At 42.9% G+C, this 16,625-nt stretch overlaps 1 protein-coding gene across 1 annotated transcript in view; it reads right to left on the bottom strand.

Moving 5' to 3' along the window:
- Positions 1–15,416, bottom strand: part of SLC4A8 (solute carrier family 4 member 8) — a 66,648-nt gene extending 51,232 nt beyond the window's left edge. The window contains exons 1-4 of the mRNA XM_052640542.1: positions 15,342–15,416; positions 3,505–3,670; positions 2,538–2,673; positions 964–1,124 (exon numbers count right to left, since the gene is read on the bottom strand). Coding sequence (XP_052496502.1) covers positions 964–1,124; positions 2,538–2,673; positions 3,505–3,670; positions 15,342–15,416 — 538 coding nt within the window. The remainder of the gene's footprint in view (positions 1–963; positions 1,125–2,537; positions 2,674–3,504; positions 3,671–15,341) is intronic.
- Positions 15,417–16,625: the final 1,209 nt, after the last annotated feature.

Consider the following 16,625-nt stretch of genomic DNA (forward strand, 5'->3'; position numbering starts at 1 on the left):
TTCACAGATGTAACTAAGGTGCTAACACAAGATCCCATCAGTAAGACCTCTCCCCAGGTCCCCATGTGATCCCAGATAGGCAGAATTACTTGGATACTTGTAATGAAGAAAAGCTGGAAGAAACTTAAAAATCTGTCCAACCAAACAGAGCCAAGCCAAGGAAAAGCCTTACCCAGGTGTTTCTCCAACTCCATTCCCCAAACACAATACCTTACACTTCCTGTACTAGGAAACTCCATCAGATATCTCCCCTTCACATCATGCTGAAGAAGTGGGGAGTCCTTTGGCTCAATTTCATACATGTTTTTCCTAGTTGCCATATTGAAAAAAATCTTTCTTTCACTTGAACCCACTTTTCTCTGCAGAGCTCCCAGTCATACTTATTACCAAACCAGAGCTTGGTTGTTGCACTTATTTTAATTGCCCTATGGCTATTTTCCTCACTGGGGCTTCCCTGATGATTCAGATGGTAAAGAATCTGCCTGCAAAGCAGGAGACGTGGGTTCAGTCCCTGGGTTGGGAAGATCCTCTGGAGAAGGAAATGGGAACCCACTCCAGTATTCTTGCCTGGAGAATTGCATGTACACAGGAGCCTGGCGGGCTGCAGTCCACGGGGTCGCAGAGCTGGACACGACTGACAGAATAACACCCACACACATTTTCCCACTAGAAGGTGAGCTCCTTGAGGGCAGAAACTGTATTGTATCCTGTGCCTAGTACATAATCAAGCATAGATAGAAAATAATGTTTGCTAAACAAACAGGCAAATGGAAAACCACACTCCATGTCATTTGCATCCCAGAACAAGCCTGTGGAATAGGCAGGGAAGAAATCCATCCTAGAGCTGAAGGTGCTGAGGTCAGGAAGGTAAGTGACTTGCCCAAGCATAAACAGCCACTTTCTTCTTTCTTTCCTCCACACCACACCACAAACAATCCTCTGCTTTCTCTCCCCTAACGTTACCTGAGATTTCTTCTATGCTATTTGCACGCATATCCAGAAGGACTGTCCCATTAATAAGACAGCTTCTTAACTCAAAGAGGCTGTGCAGTGAAAGGGTTGCCACATAAGGCTTGCTCCATCGTTCTCCCCCATCCTCAACATCTTCTTCAAACTTCAGCCACCTGAAAGCATGACAAAGAGATGCCAAAAACAGAAAATAAAGAATTTTCAGGAGAGGGTTTTTAATGTAGATCACAAAGAAAGGTACCTGAATAATCACACTGAACCTTGTAATCTAATCTATATGTTCAGCATGCAATGGCAAGTGAAATAAGCAGGTTACAAACCACTGCAAAATTGAGTATAGCTTGATTCCATTTTTATTAAAGGAAAATCTTAAAATACAACACACACATATATAAGACACCAAATATATTCATTATCCCTGGGGTATTAATTTTTATTTTCTTTTTGCTTATCCTTATTTTCTCATTTTGTATAGTGAGCATGCATTACTTGTGCAACTAAAAAAACAGATCTAATCTATATCATTTGGATACACTGACAAATCACATTAATAAAATGATCATATTTTTCTTTGTTAAGAAGTCTGTGTGACCTTCAGAAGTTTGCAAAGACAGGATGCTAAGGCTAATTGCCTTCTTGCTTGGTATGAGGTTAATTGGTTTGTTTAATCCTCTCTACTCATTGAACACATCTATGGATACAGCAGGTATCCAGGAAGAGCTGTTTCAATGAGGCCTTGAGCCATGCTTTGCTAGTTATCCACCTCATTTTCTTCCCTGAGGCTCAGGCATGCTGGCTTTGTATCACCCAGAAGGCTCACTTGTCAGTTACTAGAGGAACCCTAGACATGGGCTTGGTTCATCTGAGAGTTATTCTTGGGTTTGAGCCTTAGACAAGCGTACTCACTCTCTAATCAAGGGAAGCCTACTGTCAGGCTGGATATTATCCCAGAGGTCTCTACGAAGTTGGATTGTCCCATAGGATGTCTCAAAAATTAGGGAATCTCCAGTGAATTAAACCTCAAATGATTGGGATTTCCCTGATGGTCCAGAGGCTAAGACTTCATGCTCCTAATGAAGGGGACCTGGGTTTGATCCCTGTTTGGGGAACTAGTTCCTATGTGCTGCAACTAAAAGCTCCCATGGTGCAACTAAGACCTGGCAAAGTCAAATAAATTAAAGAATTTTAAAAAAAAATGATGCTATGGCTCACCCATAGAAAAAGGCTATGTCTGCTGGGCTAGGTCTAGGCCAAGGTGGCCCCCTCAGGCATCTTCCAAGTCAGACACACAATATTAAGAGCCCAGGAACAAGTGAGAGAGGATCCCCTGTTCCACGTTTCTGTCACCAATCCCCAGCTCAAGGTCAACTGGAACAGGTGTTAGTTACCCCCGACATGACAAAGAGGCCAACATCAAGACTTCCCATGCAAGAGCCTAGAACATCAGTGCCCATGTCAGTCATCACGTCTCCCGTGAAGAAATAAAAGGCAGGCAGACCTGTCACTCATGGAAAGGTACACATTTGCCTGCCCCAGCAAACCTTGGCCCAGGCTATTCAGGGCCTCACCTGGCTGTCTCCTTCCACTCAGCGTCTTCTCCCTCTTTCAGACAGATCTCATCCAGCTCTGTGAAGAGGTCATGAGGCACATGTTCTTCATCCTCCTCAGTGCCAAGAATGAACTGAACACGCTGAGATGGTGTGTCTGGAAAAGCAGCCACAGAGAAAGGTCTGCTCCCAACCTCCACTTGGGACAGAAATAGCATCCTGCCACACTCAGTGCACCTGGGGGGCTTCCAGCTTGTGAAACATATAAAGACAATCCTGAATTCAGATCAAAAAGATTTCTTTACTTCCAGAATTAAAAAAAAAAAACAAAACTATTCTTTGGAGTTTCCCTGACAGCTAGTTGGTAAAGAATCCGCCTGTAATACAGGAGACCTTCGTTCAATTTCTGAGTTGAGAAGATCCACTGGAGAAGGGATAGGCTACCCACTCCAGTTTTCTCGGGCTTCCCTGGTGGCTCAGCTGGTAAAGAATCCGCCTGCAGTGCAGGAGACCTGGGTTCGATCTCTGGGTTGGGAAGATCCCCTGCAGAAGGGAAAGGCTACCCACTCCAGTATTCTGGCCTGGACAATTCCAGGACTGTATAGTCCATGGGGTTGCAAAGAGTCGGACACGAGTCAGCAACTTCCACTTTCATTCTTTGGAAGCAGTTTCATGAAAAGAAAAAAATTAAGTAACACCACTTGAAGAAAACCCATAAGAAACTAGAAATCTGATTAATTTGATCAAAAGGAATAGCTAATTCTCCAGCAAATTATTTCACCTTCTATGGTACTGATTTGGGGGGCCTGAACAGTGATGTTTTCAGGTAGATACTTTTGATTCTCAGAGGCATTTCTTCTTCTTTGAAGCAAGCTCAAAGCCTAGAGAATGAAAACTACTACCTGCTGGATGTCCATCCCACATGCCCTCAGTCTCAGGGGGACTCCCAGCTGTGGACGCCCACCCGCCTGCCCTCCTGAGGTGTTACCGTGGGCCAGGGCCTCTGCGCCTTCCTCCCCCTGGCTGGCTCCCTTGCCCCGCGTTCGTCTCCGGTGCTTCTGACCGTGCGTTCGGTGGTGCCGATGGCTCTGCCGGCCCAGTGGCATCCGGACCCCCACGTACAGGGTCCTATGGCCTGAAAAGAAGCAGAAGGTCTGAAGAGAGAACTCCTTTAAGAAAAGGAGGCTAGTGTATTTAAGAGGAAGAAGAAAAAGTCACAACTCTGTAATGACAAAACTTCAAAGACCTCCAGGACTGAATCTGTAGACATGGGCAAGTTGAAGATCTCCATCCTGTTTGTGGCTGCAAACTTCACAGGAGGGTTGTGAAGATCAAAGAAAATTATGTGCGTGAACATGATTTGCAAACTATAGGGGCAAAAACAAAAGCTAGTAGTTGCCACTACAAGACAATTTGAGCAATTGATAAAACGTGATATGGTCACACCAGGACACCTACAGCAAGTCTTGGCACAGAGGCCATTTGGGAAAGTGGTTAAGTGCTCAAGTCAACCAGCCTGGGTCCAAAACTTGATTTCACCATTCACTTGCCATGTGACCCTGAACAAATTATCTAATCTCTCTGTGACTATCTTTCACAAGGAATATTGTAGCTTATTCTTTAAACTTTTGTGAACAGTAAATAAGATAATGTATGTAAAATGCTTAACACAATGCCTGGAATCAATTTTAGCAGCCAGTACATTCTAGGATCAGTTTCCATTTTATTTTTTCTGCACTGTAGAATACACCATCTAGAATAGCAGTGAGAGGCTAGTTACAAATTATAAGGGGTATAAGGCTGGGAGCATAAAGGAGAGATATTACATATTTTACAAGAATACAAGATAATAAGTGATCCCATAGCAGTCCTTTCTAGTTCCTCCTTTCTACTCTCTCATCCCACCCATAAACCTTATTTTGTTTTGTTCCTGACTTCCAGGCCTGTCTTACCTCCACCTGATTTCCCTGGCCTTCCTGCCCAGCCTGGGGCCCAGAATCAGCAACTCTAAGGATGCTACACACCTGACACACAGAGCTGTGACCTTGCCCCGTTTCTGCCCAGTTTCTGCTGCTTAACTCTTGATCTCAGGCTGCCTCTGCACATCTCCACCACAGGAGCTTTTGTCGCTGTCTTCACATCCACAAGCTTCCCCACACTTCCTCCCTCTGAGCAGGTGACCTCACTTCATGCGGTACTGAAAAGACAGGTTCTGTCCGGTGAACTCCCACCTTCTCAGCCTGGCTCACTTTCCTCCCCCAGGTCCCCCTCTTTACAGGCTAATGAGTATCACATCCCATCCTGCTGGGTCTCACTCTATCAGTTATCCTCAGTGTCTCCTTTCCATCCATCCCTTCCCTGGGCTTCTCAAGTCTCTCTTACCTAATAAAGAAATGTTCCTGCCACCATATGATCCAACAATTCTACTCCTGGATGCTATGCTATGCTATGCTAAGTCACTTCAGTCGTGTCTGACTCTGTGCGACCCCATAGACGGCAGCCCACCAGGCTCCCCCATCTCTGGGATTCTCCAGGAAAGAACACTGGAGTGGGTTGCCATTTCCTTCTCCAGTGCATGAAAGTGAAAAGTGAAAGTGAAGTCGCTCAGTCGTGTCCGACTCCTTGTAACCCCATGGACTGAAGCCTACCAGGCTCCTCTGTCCATGGGATTTTCCAGGCAAGCGTACTGGAGTGGGTATATATATTAAAAAAAAAAAAAAAAACCCACAAAACATTCATTTGAAAAGAAACACGTGTCCTAACGTTCATAGCAGCATTATTTACAATTACCAAGGTATGGAAGCAACCTAAGTGTCCATCATATGATGAATGGATAAAGAAGACGTGGCGTATATACATACAGTGGAATACTACTCAGCCATAAAAGAGAATGGCATTTTGCCATCTGCAGCAACATGGATGAACTTGGAAAGCATTATGGAAAGTGAAATGAGTCAGACAGAGAAAGACAAATACTGCACAATACTTCTACGTGGAGTCTAAAAAATACAACAAACTAGTGAATAAAACAACAAAAGAAGCAGGCTCACAGATATAAAGAACAAACTAGTAGTTACCAGTGGGGGTGGCGGGAGGGAAGCAGTATAGGAGTAGGGGGAAAAGTGGTTATTATGGGATTATATGAAACCATGTGTGGGAAAGTTTTGAAAACTGTAAAGTATTATAGAATTTAAAGATTCTTTCATTCAATAAAAATAAAGTTTTAAAATAAAAATAAATTTAAAAAAGAAATGTTCCCAGTGAAGTGCTACTCTTCCAAGTTCCTCCATCAGGTCACATTCAAGAAGAGCTACAGCTCTAGCTCCCTTTCCTCACCATCTCCATAGCCTCTGCATGTGGCTGCTCGCCACTGATTGCCTTCATTAGGGACACTGAAGTCCACTAAACCACTAAGTCTATCATATTATGTCTCTCTCAATCCAATTCAAAAGACTTCCTAGAGAGCCCACCAGGCTGCAGCCATCATCTCAGTCCCTAAGGACTTCCTCCCCTTGGTGGTCCGGGCCCCCCAGCACCTGGGCCACTGCCTCCCTGGCTCACTTGCACTCCTCTGGCTGCTTCTCCACCCCTTCCACAATCCATCAAAGGAAGGTTCTCCAGGTTTTCTGCCCCTTTCTTCTCTCTTTTTAGTGATATTTACTTTCATGATTTCAAAGTTTCTGTCTACAAATGACCCCCAAATGTTTATCTCTGGAAAGTCAACATGTTCCAAAGCAAACTCACTGTCCTCAATCTCAAATCAGGCTCATACTCATGTCTTATATTTTTCTGTCCATGGCATCACCATTCTCTCAACTTTCCAGGCTGGAAACCTCAGTGTTACCTTGTATTTCCACCTTGCCCCTCGGTGCTCCATCCCACAGATTATGATCATCCACAGATTAGATCAAGTCTTTTCTCCTCCCATTGTGAGGACAGCAGGGGCCTCCTTCCTGTCTCCCCTACCAATTCAGTCCTACAAACAAGCCCTCCTGAAGCACTGCCCTGATCCTGGCTCACTCCTACAATCAGGACCCTTCATGCTCTAGCATGCAGGGGGCCCAGCCTCCTTTCTAGTCTTTTCTTTCTCTAGAACAGATTATACATTCAGTAGGGAAAGAAAGGGAAAGCTCTCTAAAAGAACCGAGTGATCAGCTCAAGAGAAATCAAAATGGAAATCCCACACATGCCCACACTGAATAAATGTTCTTGGGGAAAAAGTCTAGAGATGTATACCTTCTGCATCTACCCCAACAACAGAACAGCCTGGTTTTGACCCTGTCTCCTTCTCATGGCCTCAGCTGATGCTCCCACCCTCACCTCACACTGGTCTCCACCTAAACCAAACTGCTATTCCAAAAATGTGCCAATGCTTTCCAGACACTGACTTGGCTCACTCCTTCAAGACTCACTGCAAATTCACCTTCCTTCTTGGTATTTTTGCTGATCCCTTCGATCAGATGTGCTGCCTCCTTCCTATAAATCCCCAAAGTCCTTGGCTAGCATTCCCTTATGCACTTATTTTGTGCACTGCATTAAAGTTAGGTATTTATCAGTTTTTCTCCCACTACTCATCTGCAAGCTCCTCTAAGTCCCAGGGTAGGGCCTCCCTGGTGGCTCAGAGGTAAAAATTCTGCCTACCAATGCAGGGGACATGGCTTTAATCCCTGGGTCAGGAAGATCTCGCATGCCTCAGAGCAACTAGATCCATGTGCCTCAACTACTGAGCCCATGCTCAAGAGCCCAGGAACTGCAACTACTGAAGCCTGTGCCTATGCTCTGCAACAAGAGAAGCCACTGCAATGAGAAGCCTGCACACAGCAGCTAGAGAGTAGCCCCTAGTCACCACTACCAGAGAAAAGCCCACACAGCACAGCCAAAAAGCAATCAACCAACCAATAAAAAAGTCCCACATTATGGGGGGTCCCAGGCTTCCCCAGCGGTACTGTGGTAAAGAACATGCCTGCCAGTGCAAGAGACATGGGTTCAGTCCCTGGGTCAGGAAGATCCCCTGGAGCAGGGCAGGGCAACCCACTCCAGTACTCTTGCCTGGAGAATCCCATGGACAGAGGAGCCTGGCAGGCTACAGTCCATCAGGTCACGAAGAGGTGGACACAACTGAGCGACTTAGCATGCAGAAAGAGCAGAGAGAGGGAGAAAGGACCGGAGAAAATATCTGAAGAGATAATAGCTGAAAACTTTGCTGAATGGGAAAGAAAAAGTCAACCAAGTCCAGGAAGTGCCGAGAAGAGTCCCTGAGACACATAGTAATAAAACTGACAAAAATTTAAAACAAAGATAAAATATTAAAAGCAACAAGGGAAAAATGACAAATAACATACAAGGGAACTCTCATAAGGCTGTCAGCTGATTTCTCAACAGAAACTCTACAAGCCAGAAGGGAATGGCACAATGTATTTAAAGTGATTAACAACCAAGAATACTCTACCCAGCAAGACTCTCATTCAGATTTGATGGAGAAATCAAGAGCTTTTCAGACAAGCAAAGTGAAGAGAATTCAGCACCACCAAACCAGCTTTATGACATACGCTAAAGGAACTTCTCTAGGCAAGAAACACAAGAGAAAGAAAAGACCTACAGAAAATAAACCCAAAACAATTAAGAAATTGGTAATAGGATCACACATTAATAATTACCTTAAATGTAAATGGATTAAATGCACCAACCAAAAGACATAAACTGGCTGGGTGGATGAAAACATGTCCATGCATGCACTTCCACTTACCACATCACGCTGCTTAACCCCTCAAATCATATGCAATTATTTTATATTGTTAGGTTAATCATGTCCCCATTATGACTTACAATGATGAATATCTTTTATCTGACTATTTATTGTAAAAACTGATAAACATCTTTTACTATTATGTATTATGTAACTATTATTCACTTATACTGTTTTATCATGACTAGTCAACAGAAAATAATAGAATTCTATATCACTAATACTACCATTTAAAAGAAAAACCTGCAATCACTTTTTAAAATCCAGATGCATATCAGAATTCTCTTGGCATTTTTTGAAGAATACAAATACCCAGGTATTGCTTTTTTTCTCCAAAGCTCCAGATGCGTTTCTAATGAGCAGCCATGTTTAAAAACAACCGGACTCCAATGTTCATCGCAGCACTGTTTACAATAGCTAGGATATGGAAGCAATCTAGATGTCCATCGGCAGACGAACGGATAAGAAAGCTGTGGTACATATACACAATGGAATATTACTCAGCTATTAAAAAGAATGTACCTGAATCAGTTCTAATGAGGTGGATGAAACTGGAGCCTATTATACACAGTGAAGTGAGCCAGAAAGAAAAATACCAATACAGTATACTAACACATATATATGGAATTTTCAAAGACGGTAATGATGACCCTCTATGTGAGACAGCAAAAGAGACACAGATATGAAGAACAGACTTTTGGACTCTGGGAGAAGGCGAGGGTAGGATGATTTGAGAGAATAGTATTGAAACATGTACATTACCATATGTGAAAGAGATCACCAGTCCAAGTTCAATGCATGAAACAGGGCGCTCAAAGCCAGCGCACTGGGACCACCTTAAGGATGGGATGTGGAGGGAGGTGGAGGGGGGTTCAGGATGGGGGAAACATGTACACCCATGGCTGATTCATGTCCATGTATGGCAAAAACCACCACAATATTGTAAAGTAATTAGCCTCCAATTAAAATAAATTAATTAATTTTTAAAAAGAAGAAAAAAACCACCACTGGACTATGATTATCTTTCATTTTTGTCTAGATTGTTTTACTTTTTCTATTTCATATTCATTCAGTGTCCCCACTTCATTTAGTTTGTTTTCCAATTTCTCCATCTCTTCTTTTTTTTAAATGTTCTCTCTCAAGCCTTTGTCAAATGTAATAGAAAATCTTTTGTACATATACATATATAGTATGTATAATATATATATATTTTAGAAAACTTGGGAATTTTTCCCTAACTAAAAAATTTATGGGGCCTTCCCTGGTGGATCAGTGGCTAAGACTGCACTCCCAATGCAGGGGGCCTGGGTTTGATCCCTGATCAGGGAACTAGACCCCATATGCTGCAGCTAAGACCCAGTGCAGCCAAATATATAAACATTAAAGAAAGAAAAAAAAATTTATGACATTTTGATTCCCCTCGTTTGACTTAGTATGAATAGAATGCTAGATTTCTAACTTATATTCACTCAAAACTTTGATATAGTTCCAAGTATTTTGGCATCTAGTATCACTGCTAAAAGTCTAGAAAATTTATTGTATTAGTGATCTTTTTTAAAAAATTTGAATGAAGCTTGAAACTGCTAATCCAATTCTGAGAATATAAAGAAATACTATGTTGTTAAAAAATAGGAAATTAACACGTGATACAGTATTATTAACTAAAGTATAGATTTTGTTCAAATTTCAAAAAAATTTATGCTAGTGTCCATTATTTGTTTTCATAACTTATTCAAGACGCCACATCATATTTGATTGTATTGAGCAGCTTCAGCAGCATGCAACAAATTCTGGTAAATTCTCTTTTCATTTTTATTCTATTACAAATATTTGCTATTTCCTTGTTATGGCTCCTTCGATACACTCATCATTTAAAAGTAGACAAATAATTTCCAAATACATGGTATTTTAAGAGAATCTTTGACGTTAATTTCTCGTTTTGATATTAGCTTCCCTTTCAAATGCTTTCCTCTCTGCGATCACCCTCTATGTTTTCCAGTCTCCTAACTGCATTGAGCCTTTCAGTGACTAGCCAAAGATCTCTGGTAAAAGTCACGCTGCACTTGGAAACATGTGGGTTATTTTCCATTTTTTTTTCTGCTTTTCCAACATAAACATTTTATTGAAAAAAATACTAAGTAATTTACAAATTCCTCTGTTCCTCTCTGACATGAGAGGAATAGCACATCTCCACTTGCCAAGAATGGTGACACCAGCACAGCAACTGAAACCATCTGTAAACAAGGCTTGTGATTGTTTTCCCTTCTCCAACTGACAATAGAGAACTTGCCATAAGGGCACAGGTATTAGTAAAAGCATACAAGCTGGAGAGTGAACAATGGCTCCTACTTATCCGTTTTCCTTGAGATACCATTGGCACGAGTTCCACTGATGAAAGTTCCCTGTGGCCTGACTTTGGCCAGGGCGCAGGAATCACCATTGGTTGGGGGCAGACACCTGCAGTGACCTGGTATCTCATGTTAAGACACTATTTCCAAATGTCTTTTGATATTCATCTCTAACATACTTCCGCAGTGATAAGAGAACAGACTCCATATTATTTCATTACCTTTATGCCACCAAACTGTTGCACTTGGTTTTATGTCCCTGGATATGTTCCAGTAGTCTCTCCTAGTTTATAGTCTATGGGAATTTGAATAGAATTTGTACCCTACTGTTGTGTGGAAATTGTATAAACCTTAATTACGTTGGATTGGTTCACAGTGCTTTTCAGGTCTACTCTCTCCTTCTACTTCTCTGTATCTTGATTCTATTAACTTTTGAGAGTTTGATATTGAAACTCCAACTAAAAATCTTAATTTATCTACTAAAAAAATAATTATAATATATAGTGGAACTATAGGTAACCTTGTTCTATATTTTCTAAGTCTACTATAAATGTGTTATCATATTTTCATAATTTTAAAAATTTTAAAAAGAAGCAAAAAAAAAAAGTCCCAGATCAGACCTTCTTCCTTTCAGAATTCCTTATATAACAAAACACAGTATCTGAAAAGGGCCACAAAAGGAACATGCAACCAAAGTGAACGTGCTTAGAGTGGATGAAATACCCACCAGGGCATGAGATGATTGAGAAGGTCCTAATCAACCTAGGAATGGAAAGCTCAGTCCAGGAAGAGTTCCTATATAAGGGGCTTTTGCAAAGAGTTACGAAGGAAGACTTTTCCTTCTCTAAGAAGTATTTTTGATCCAATGAGTTCCCATAAATATTAGCCAACCACAGCACGTGCTTTTGAAAACACCAGAGAGACAGGCAAAAAAGAAAACAAAACCCAGCAGAGGTCAGAGCTAAGAACAACCAAATGGCTACCAGAAAACCAGACATCAGTTTCTAGGCTGGAGACTCAGAAATAGGGACTCATATATCCTGAGTGAAATCAGAAAAGATGACAAACAAATGGACACTGGGAAACGAATGCAGCACCAACAAAATCCAGTCCGTCTGATGGGATTCTGCAGCCCAGGGACTTTACTAAACCTAAACTAATCCTGTAGTCACTTCACTGGCCTCTCTACTGCTCCCCTACCCACACAGTCTTCATCCCCCTCATCTACGCACTTACCCACCCAAATTCTGCCTTTTTCCCAGTCTTTCTTCCAGTTATTGTCAAACCTACTCTCTAGGGACTGTGTGCAAATACAAGTATTCATTTAATAAAACTTACTAGGAGATGTAATTGTAGAGTTTACTTTTTAAATAAGTATGTACACACAGAGAGCATTAGTGAATTGGAACTCAATCTTGCAGAGCATGATAGGAATCACAGAGCGAGCCTACCCTGCAGACGGAGTCTGGACTTTCGGAAGCTGAATGCATTCTGAGCACGCTAGAGCATGGAGCATGCGCACAGAACACAGAACGCCTTAGCACACACGGATGGGTACCCTATTTCCTGGGCTTCAGGTTGAGTCAAAGTCAATTATGGCAGGGAAAGTATAACATGTGGAGCATTTGCAAGCCGCCCCTTTCCCCTCCCCCCAACTTATAACTAAGGCCAAATGGCTCTTACCTCTTTTAAAAACTTATTAGAAGGTACCAAACTCACTCTAGGATTCATTAGTCTAGTAGCTAATCAGGAATAATGATCTGCCAGAAAAGATGGAAAAAGCCATTCCTCTAAATAAAGCCACTGCCCCGTGTTCCTCTGGGACTGGGAGAGTCCCCTGAAGAAATCAGGCACTATTGCTCTTTTCGAGTTTCTCTTTGGAAATTTGTCCTAATGTTTGCTTTTGACTCATATATATATATATATACATACATACACACATACATATATATGTATAAAGCAAAGGCTTCCCAGGTGGCACAGTGGTTAAAAAAAAAAAAAAATCTGCCTGCCAATGCAGGAGACACAAGAGACATGAGTTCTATCCCTGGGTCAGGAAGATCCCCTGGAGGAAGAAATGGCAACCCACTCCAGTATTCTTTTCAGCAATAGTCTATGGACAGAGGAGTCTGGGGGGCTACAGTCCCTAGGGTCGTGAAGAGCTGGACACAACTGAGCACACACACAATGTAATGGTTTAGTGCATCTGCTCCTGCTGATGGATTAATTTATGCAAAAAAAAGAAAACAACCCTCACATTTACAAAAGTCTCTAACAATGTCCAGAGATTACATCTCAGAAGTAGTTCTGAACATGGTTTATGTCAGGTGGTGTCAAGGGGGTAGAACAAAGGGGAAGGAAGACCCAGAGATTTATCTGCAGCCACAGAACCTTGCAGCATGGCACACGTGAGAACGAGAATACTATTAGAACAGTCTACTTGTCTTCCATCAGAGTGGAACTGATTTCACTCCATGTCTTCTAGAGACAGCACCTGCCTGAGCACAGCCTCGCTGAGCTGGGATGCCCTGGGAGCCCACAGCATGGTCAGTCCTACAAGCACACCACAACTCCCTCTCCTCTCCAGAGCTACTCAAGACCCATGTCAGGCCTGAGGAGTGGGCACTATTTGCCCTCCATTTGCCTGTGGTGCTTTTTTCTTAAGTGCCAACGTAAGTAAGATTCTAGTTTTCAAAACGGGCTGTGTGTAAACGACTGTTTCCTTGTACACTACCCCCAGCAATGCCATCGTCACACATGGCCTTCTTTCACAGGAAAATGTGGAGACTGCGCAAGGAATAGACGATGTCATCTTGAGAAGATGCTCCTACTGCCAGCTACTCAGCTGATCTCTGATGGAACTCAGTCCTTGGGACCCAAGAGAGTTGGTCCAAGCTAATTATTCTACTCCCAAGTAGAGAAGAGTGCTCATAAATGGTTAACTTCTGGCTGAGGGCAAAGGTCTAGTGGGCTCAGACAACTAAACTAAAAGTAACAGTACTCCCAACTACAGTGAGAGGATAGAGAGGTAACAGGATTAACAAGGCGGAAGAAGGGGTGGGGCAATGCATAAAAATGTTCACATGATGGAGCAAGATTTTGAGGTCGGGTGGTTAACTCTGGGTAGGCCCTCCTCTGCAGGTAGTATGATACAGTGGAAAGAGCAGAATTCCATCCCAGTCTTAACTGCTTAGACCCTGAGAAGTTTCCCCACCATGTAAAATAGGGATGATACCTACCTGCCTTGATTGCTGTGAAGATTAAAAAGAGAAAGAAGTGCCTAATCAAATGCTTATCACACAAGGGGTATTCAACAAATGTTCGCCTCCCACCTCCACACCCTTCTTTCTTGCTCTTTCTTCCAACTGCTGAAGGCCACACTGGCTCCTCTTCCATCTGGTCAAAATAACTTGGGAAGCTTGATCTTGATATATCCAAACACCATTGACCTCCACTGAGCCACCCACATAAATTCTCATGGTAACAGACCCAGAGGCTGAGTCAGCCTCTACAGCTTTGACTCTCCCAACCAAAGGACAAGTTTTCTCTGGGGATTGTACAACTTTGATGAAAAAAAAAACAAAAACCAGCACGGGAACAAGCAGTACAGAGAGAACATTTCACATGCTGTCTCAGTCATTAGAAAGTTGCTGTATCATAGCCTTCAACGTTGCAGGAGATGCTATAGAGATTTCACAAAGGCTTTTGAGCCAAATGTGGGTTCGTGTTAAAGTTATCGTGGACACAAGCCTTTCTTTTATAAAACTGAGTGCGAAGAGTTGACTCATTGGAAAAGACTCTGATGCAGGGAGGGATTGGGGGCAGGAGGAGAAGGGGATGACAGAGGATGAGATGGCTGGATGGCATCACTGACTCGATGGACATGAATCTGAGTGAATTCCGGGAGTTGGTGAAGGACAGGGAGGACTGGCATGCCTTGACTCATGGGGTCGCAAACAGTTGGACACAACTGAGCGACTGAACTGAACTGAGAATCACCAGCATTATCAGGACACTAGGCTCTGTGGGAAAAAGGAAAGCAGAAGGATAGCACATGATGGTCATGTGGGGAGTTGGGGGAGGGGAGGGGAGAAGAGCCTTGACAGAGAGACAGATGGACAGAGCAGGTCAATTAAAATGCCTCTTCCTTCCCTTCCACTTCGGTGGATTTTTATACAGCTCTGTGCTGTGGGCCCTCAGCAAATATGCCACAGGTGTGTGTGTGTTTTCCCTTTTCTTGTTTAGATGAAAACACCAGATAGAAATGGGTATTAAGGGGGAAAGCAAACACTGCAAATGGGATAAAAATAAAGTTTTATGTTTAAGTTTTTAAAACTATTTGTATTTTATTTCTTTTGTATAGATTTGTGTTTGTATCTGTAATTTTTGCTTAATGATTCTAAGCAATCATCAAGAATCGATAAGCTGATCTGAGTGCTTCGCATTCTCAAGGAATAGGTCATTTATTAATACTTACATTGGACTTTACTCAAAGCACTGTCTCACTAGCTGTCTACTAGATTCTAACAGTAAGACAGGTAGTATTATGTCTACTTTTGTTTACGAGATGAGGAAATTGAGGCTAAGAGAAATTAAGAGATTTTCCCCCAAGGTCTCACAGCTGGTGAGCCAGACCTGGACTCCAGCCCAGGTCTCCTGAGAGCAAAGCTGCTCCTCGGCACAGGCTGCCTCTCACTGATTTCCCTCGGCACACGTAACAGCAGGGCTTACCTTCCAACTCTTCCTTCTCATAGTGGATGTTGAGAATTGTGCTGGTCCCACCCTGATCCACCACAGCTTCTTCATCTGGTCTCTGTTGAAACATAAATTAGTAGCCACAGTAACACTCATACATTCATTCAAACTTTCATTCAAGTACTGTGTGTTTGCCTCACCCTTTATGCAACATGGAAGGGGAAAACCCAATGGTTTACAGATATTTTCCATTTGAACCTCACAATAACTCTGAGATGCAAACATGGCAGCCATTCTTTCTCATTTCATAAATAAACAGCCTGAGTCTCAGAAAACTTTAAGCAATTATTGCCCAAGGTCAGAAACATGGTAAAAGACAGAAGTAGAATTGAGCTGAGGTCTTCTAACTATGGATCCCATGTCTTTCCCACCTCCATACTCTACCCATAAGTCTGGACAACGTATTGGAATTTTCAAAGTGGTGTCAACCACATTGCCTCATTTGGTATAAGCTGGTCTCTTTGAGGGGATTCCCTGGTGGTCCACTGGTTAGGACTCTGTACTCTCACTGCCAAGGACCCAGGTTCAATCCCTGGATGGGGAACTAATATCCCACAAGCTGCATGGCATGGCCAAAAAGAAAGTGTTGGCCTCCTTGACCTCTCTGCAGCATGAAGCCTATTTACCACTCTGTCCTTGAAATACTCCATCCTGCTCCTCTGCCCCATTCTAAGGTTCATCTCCTTCCTCCAACCACAATTCCCGAGGATGAGCACTCTACCTTTTGTTTCCCATGCTTGAGTCTTGCAATTTCAACAGTGTACTGAAGCTATGAGGCTCAGTATTTGACAAGCCACTGGGATGCCATGCCTCAAGATCCACGTGTCCAAAACCCAATGAATCTTCCTTCCAGACTGATATCCTGTGCTCATTTACTTACTCCTACCCATGGCTCCATGGCTCCATGATTTCTTAGCCCACGTTTGAAATTTCAAACTTATTCATCCATTCCATGTGTTGAGTGCCCGTCATATACCTTCCAGGAAGCAGCTCCCTTTTCTTGTCAAGTCCTCCTTTGCAGTTCTCTCAGGTTCCCTCTCCACTCTCAGCCTCTCTGTCACCCACCCTCCTGCCCTTTCTGTCAGAGTGGACATTGTTTTCAGTTCTGGAATCACACTCATATTCTTCCCTCAGCCCAGAACTATCGCCCTCTCCCTGCTGTGCCCGCCTCCAGCACCAGCAGCTAACACTTATTCATCATCCCAATCTCAGCCTGAAAGTGCTTCCTTAGAAGCCTCTCCTGACTACCTTCCATTTATA

Source organism: Budorcas taxicolor, chromosome 5 (assembly GCF_023091745.1).
Source record: "Budorcas taxicolor isolate Tak-1 chromosome 5, Takin1.1, whole genome shotgun sequence".
NCBI lineage: Eukaryota > Metazoa > Chordata > Mammalia > Artiodactyla > Bovidae > Budorcas > Budorcas taxicolor.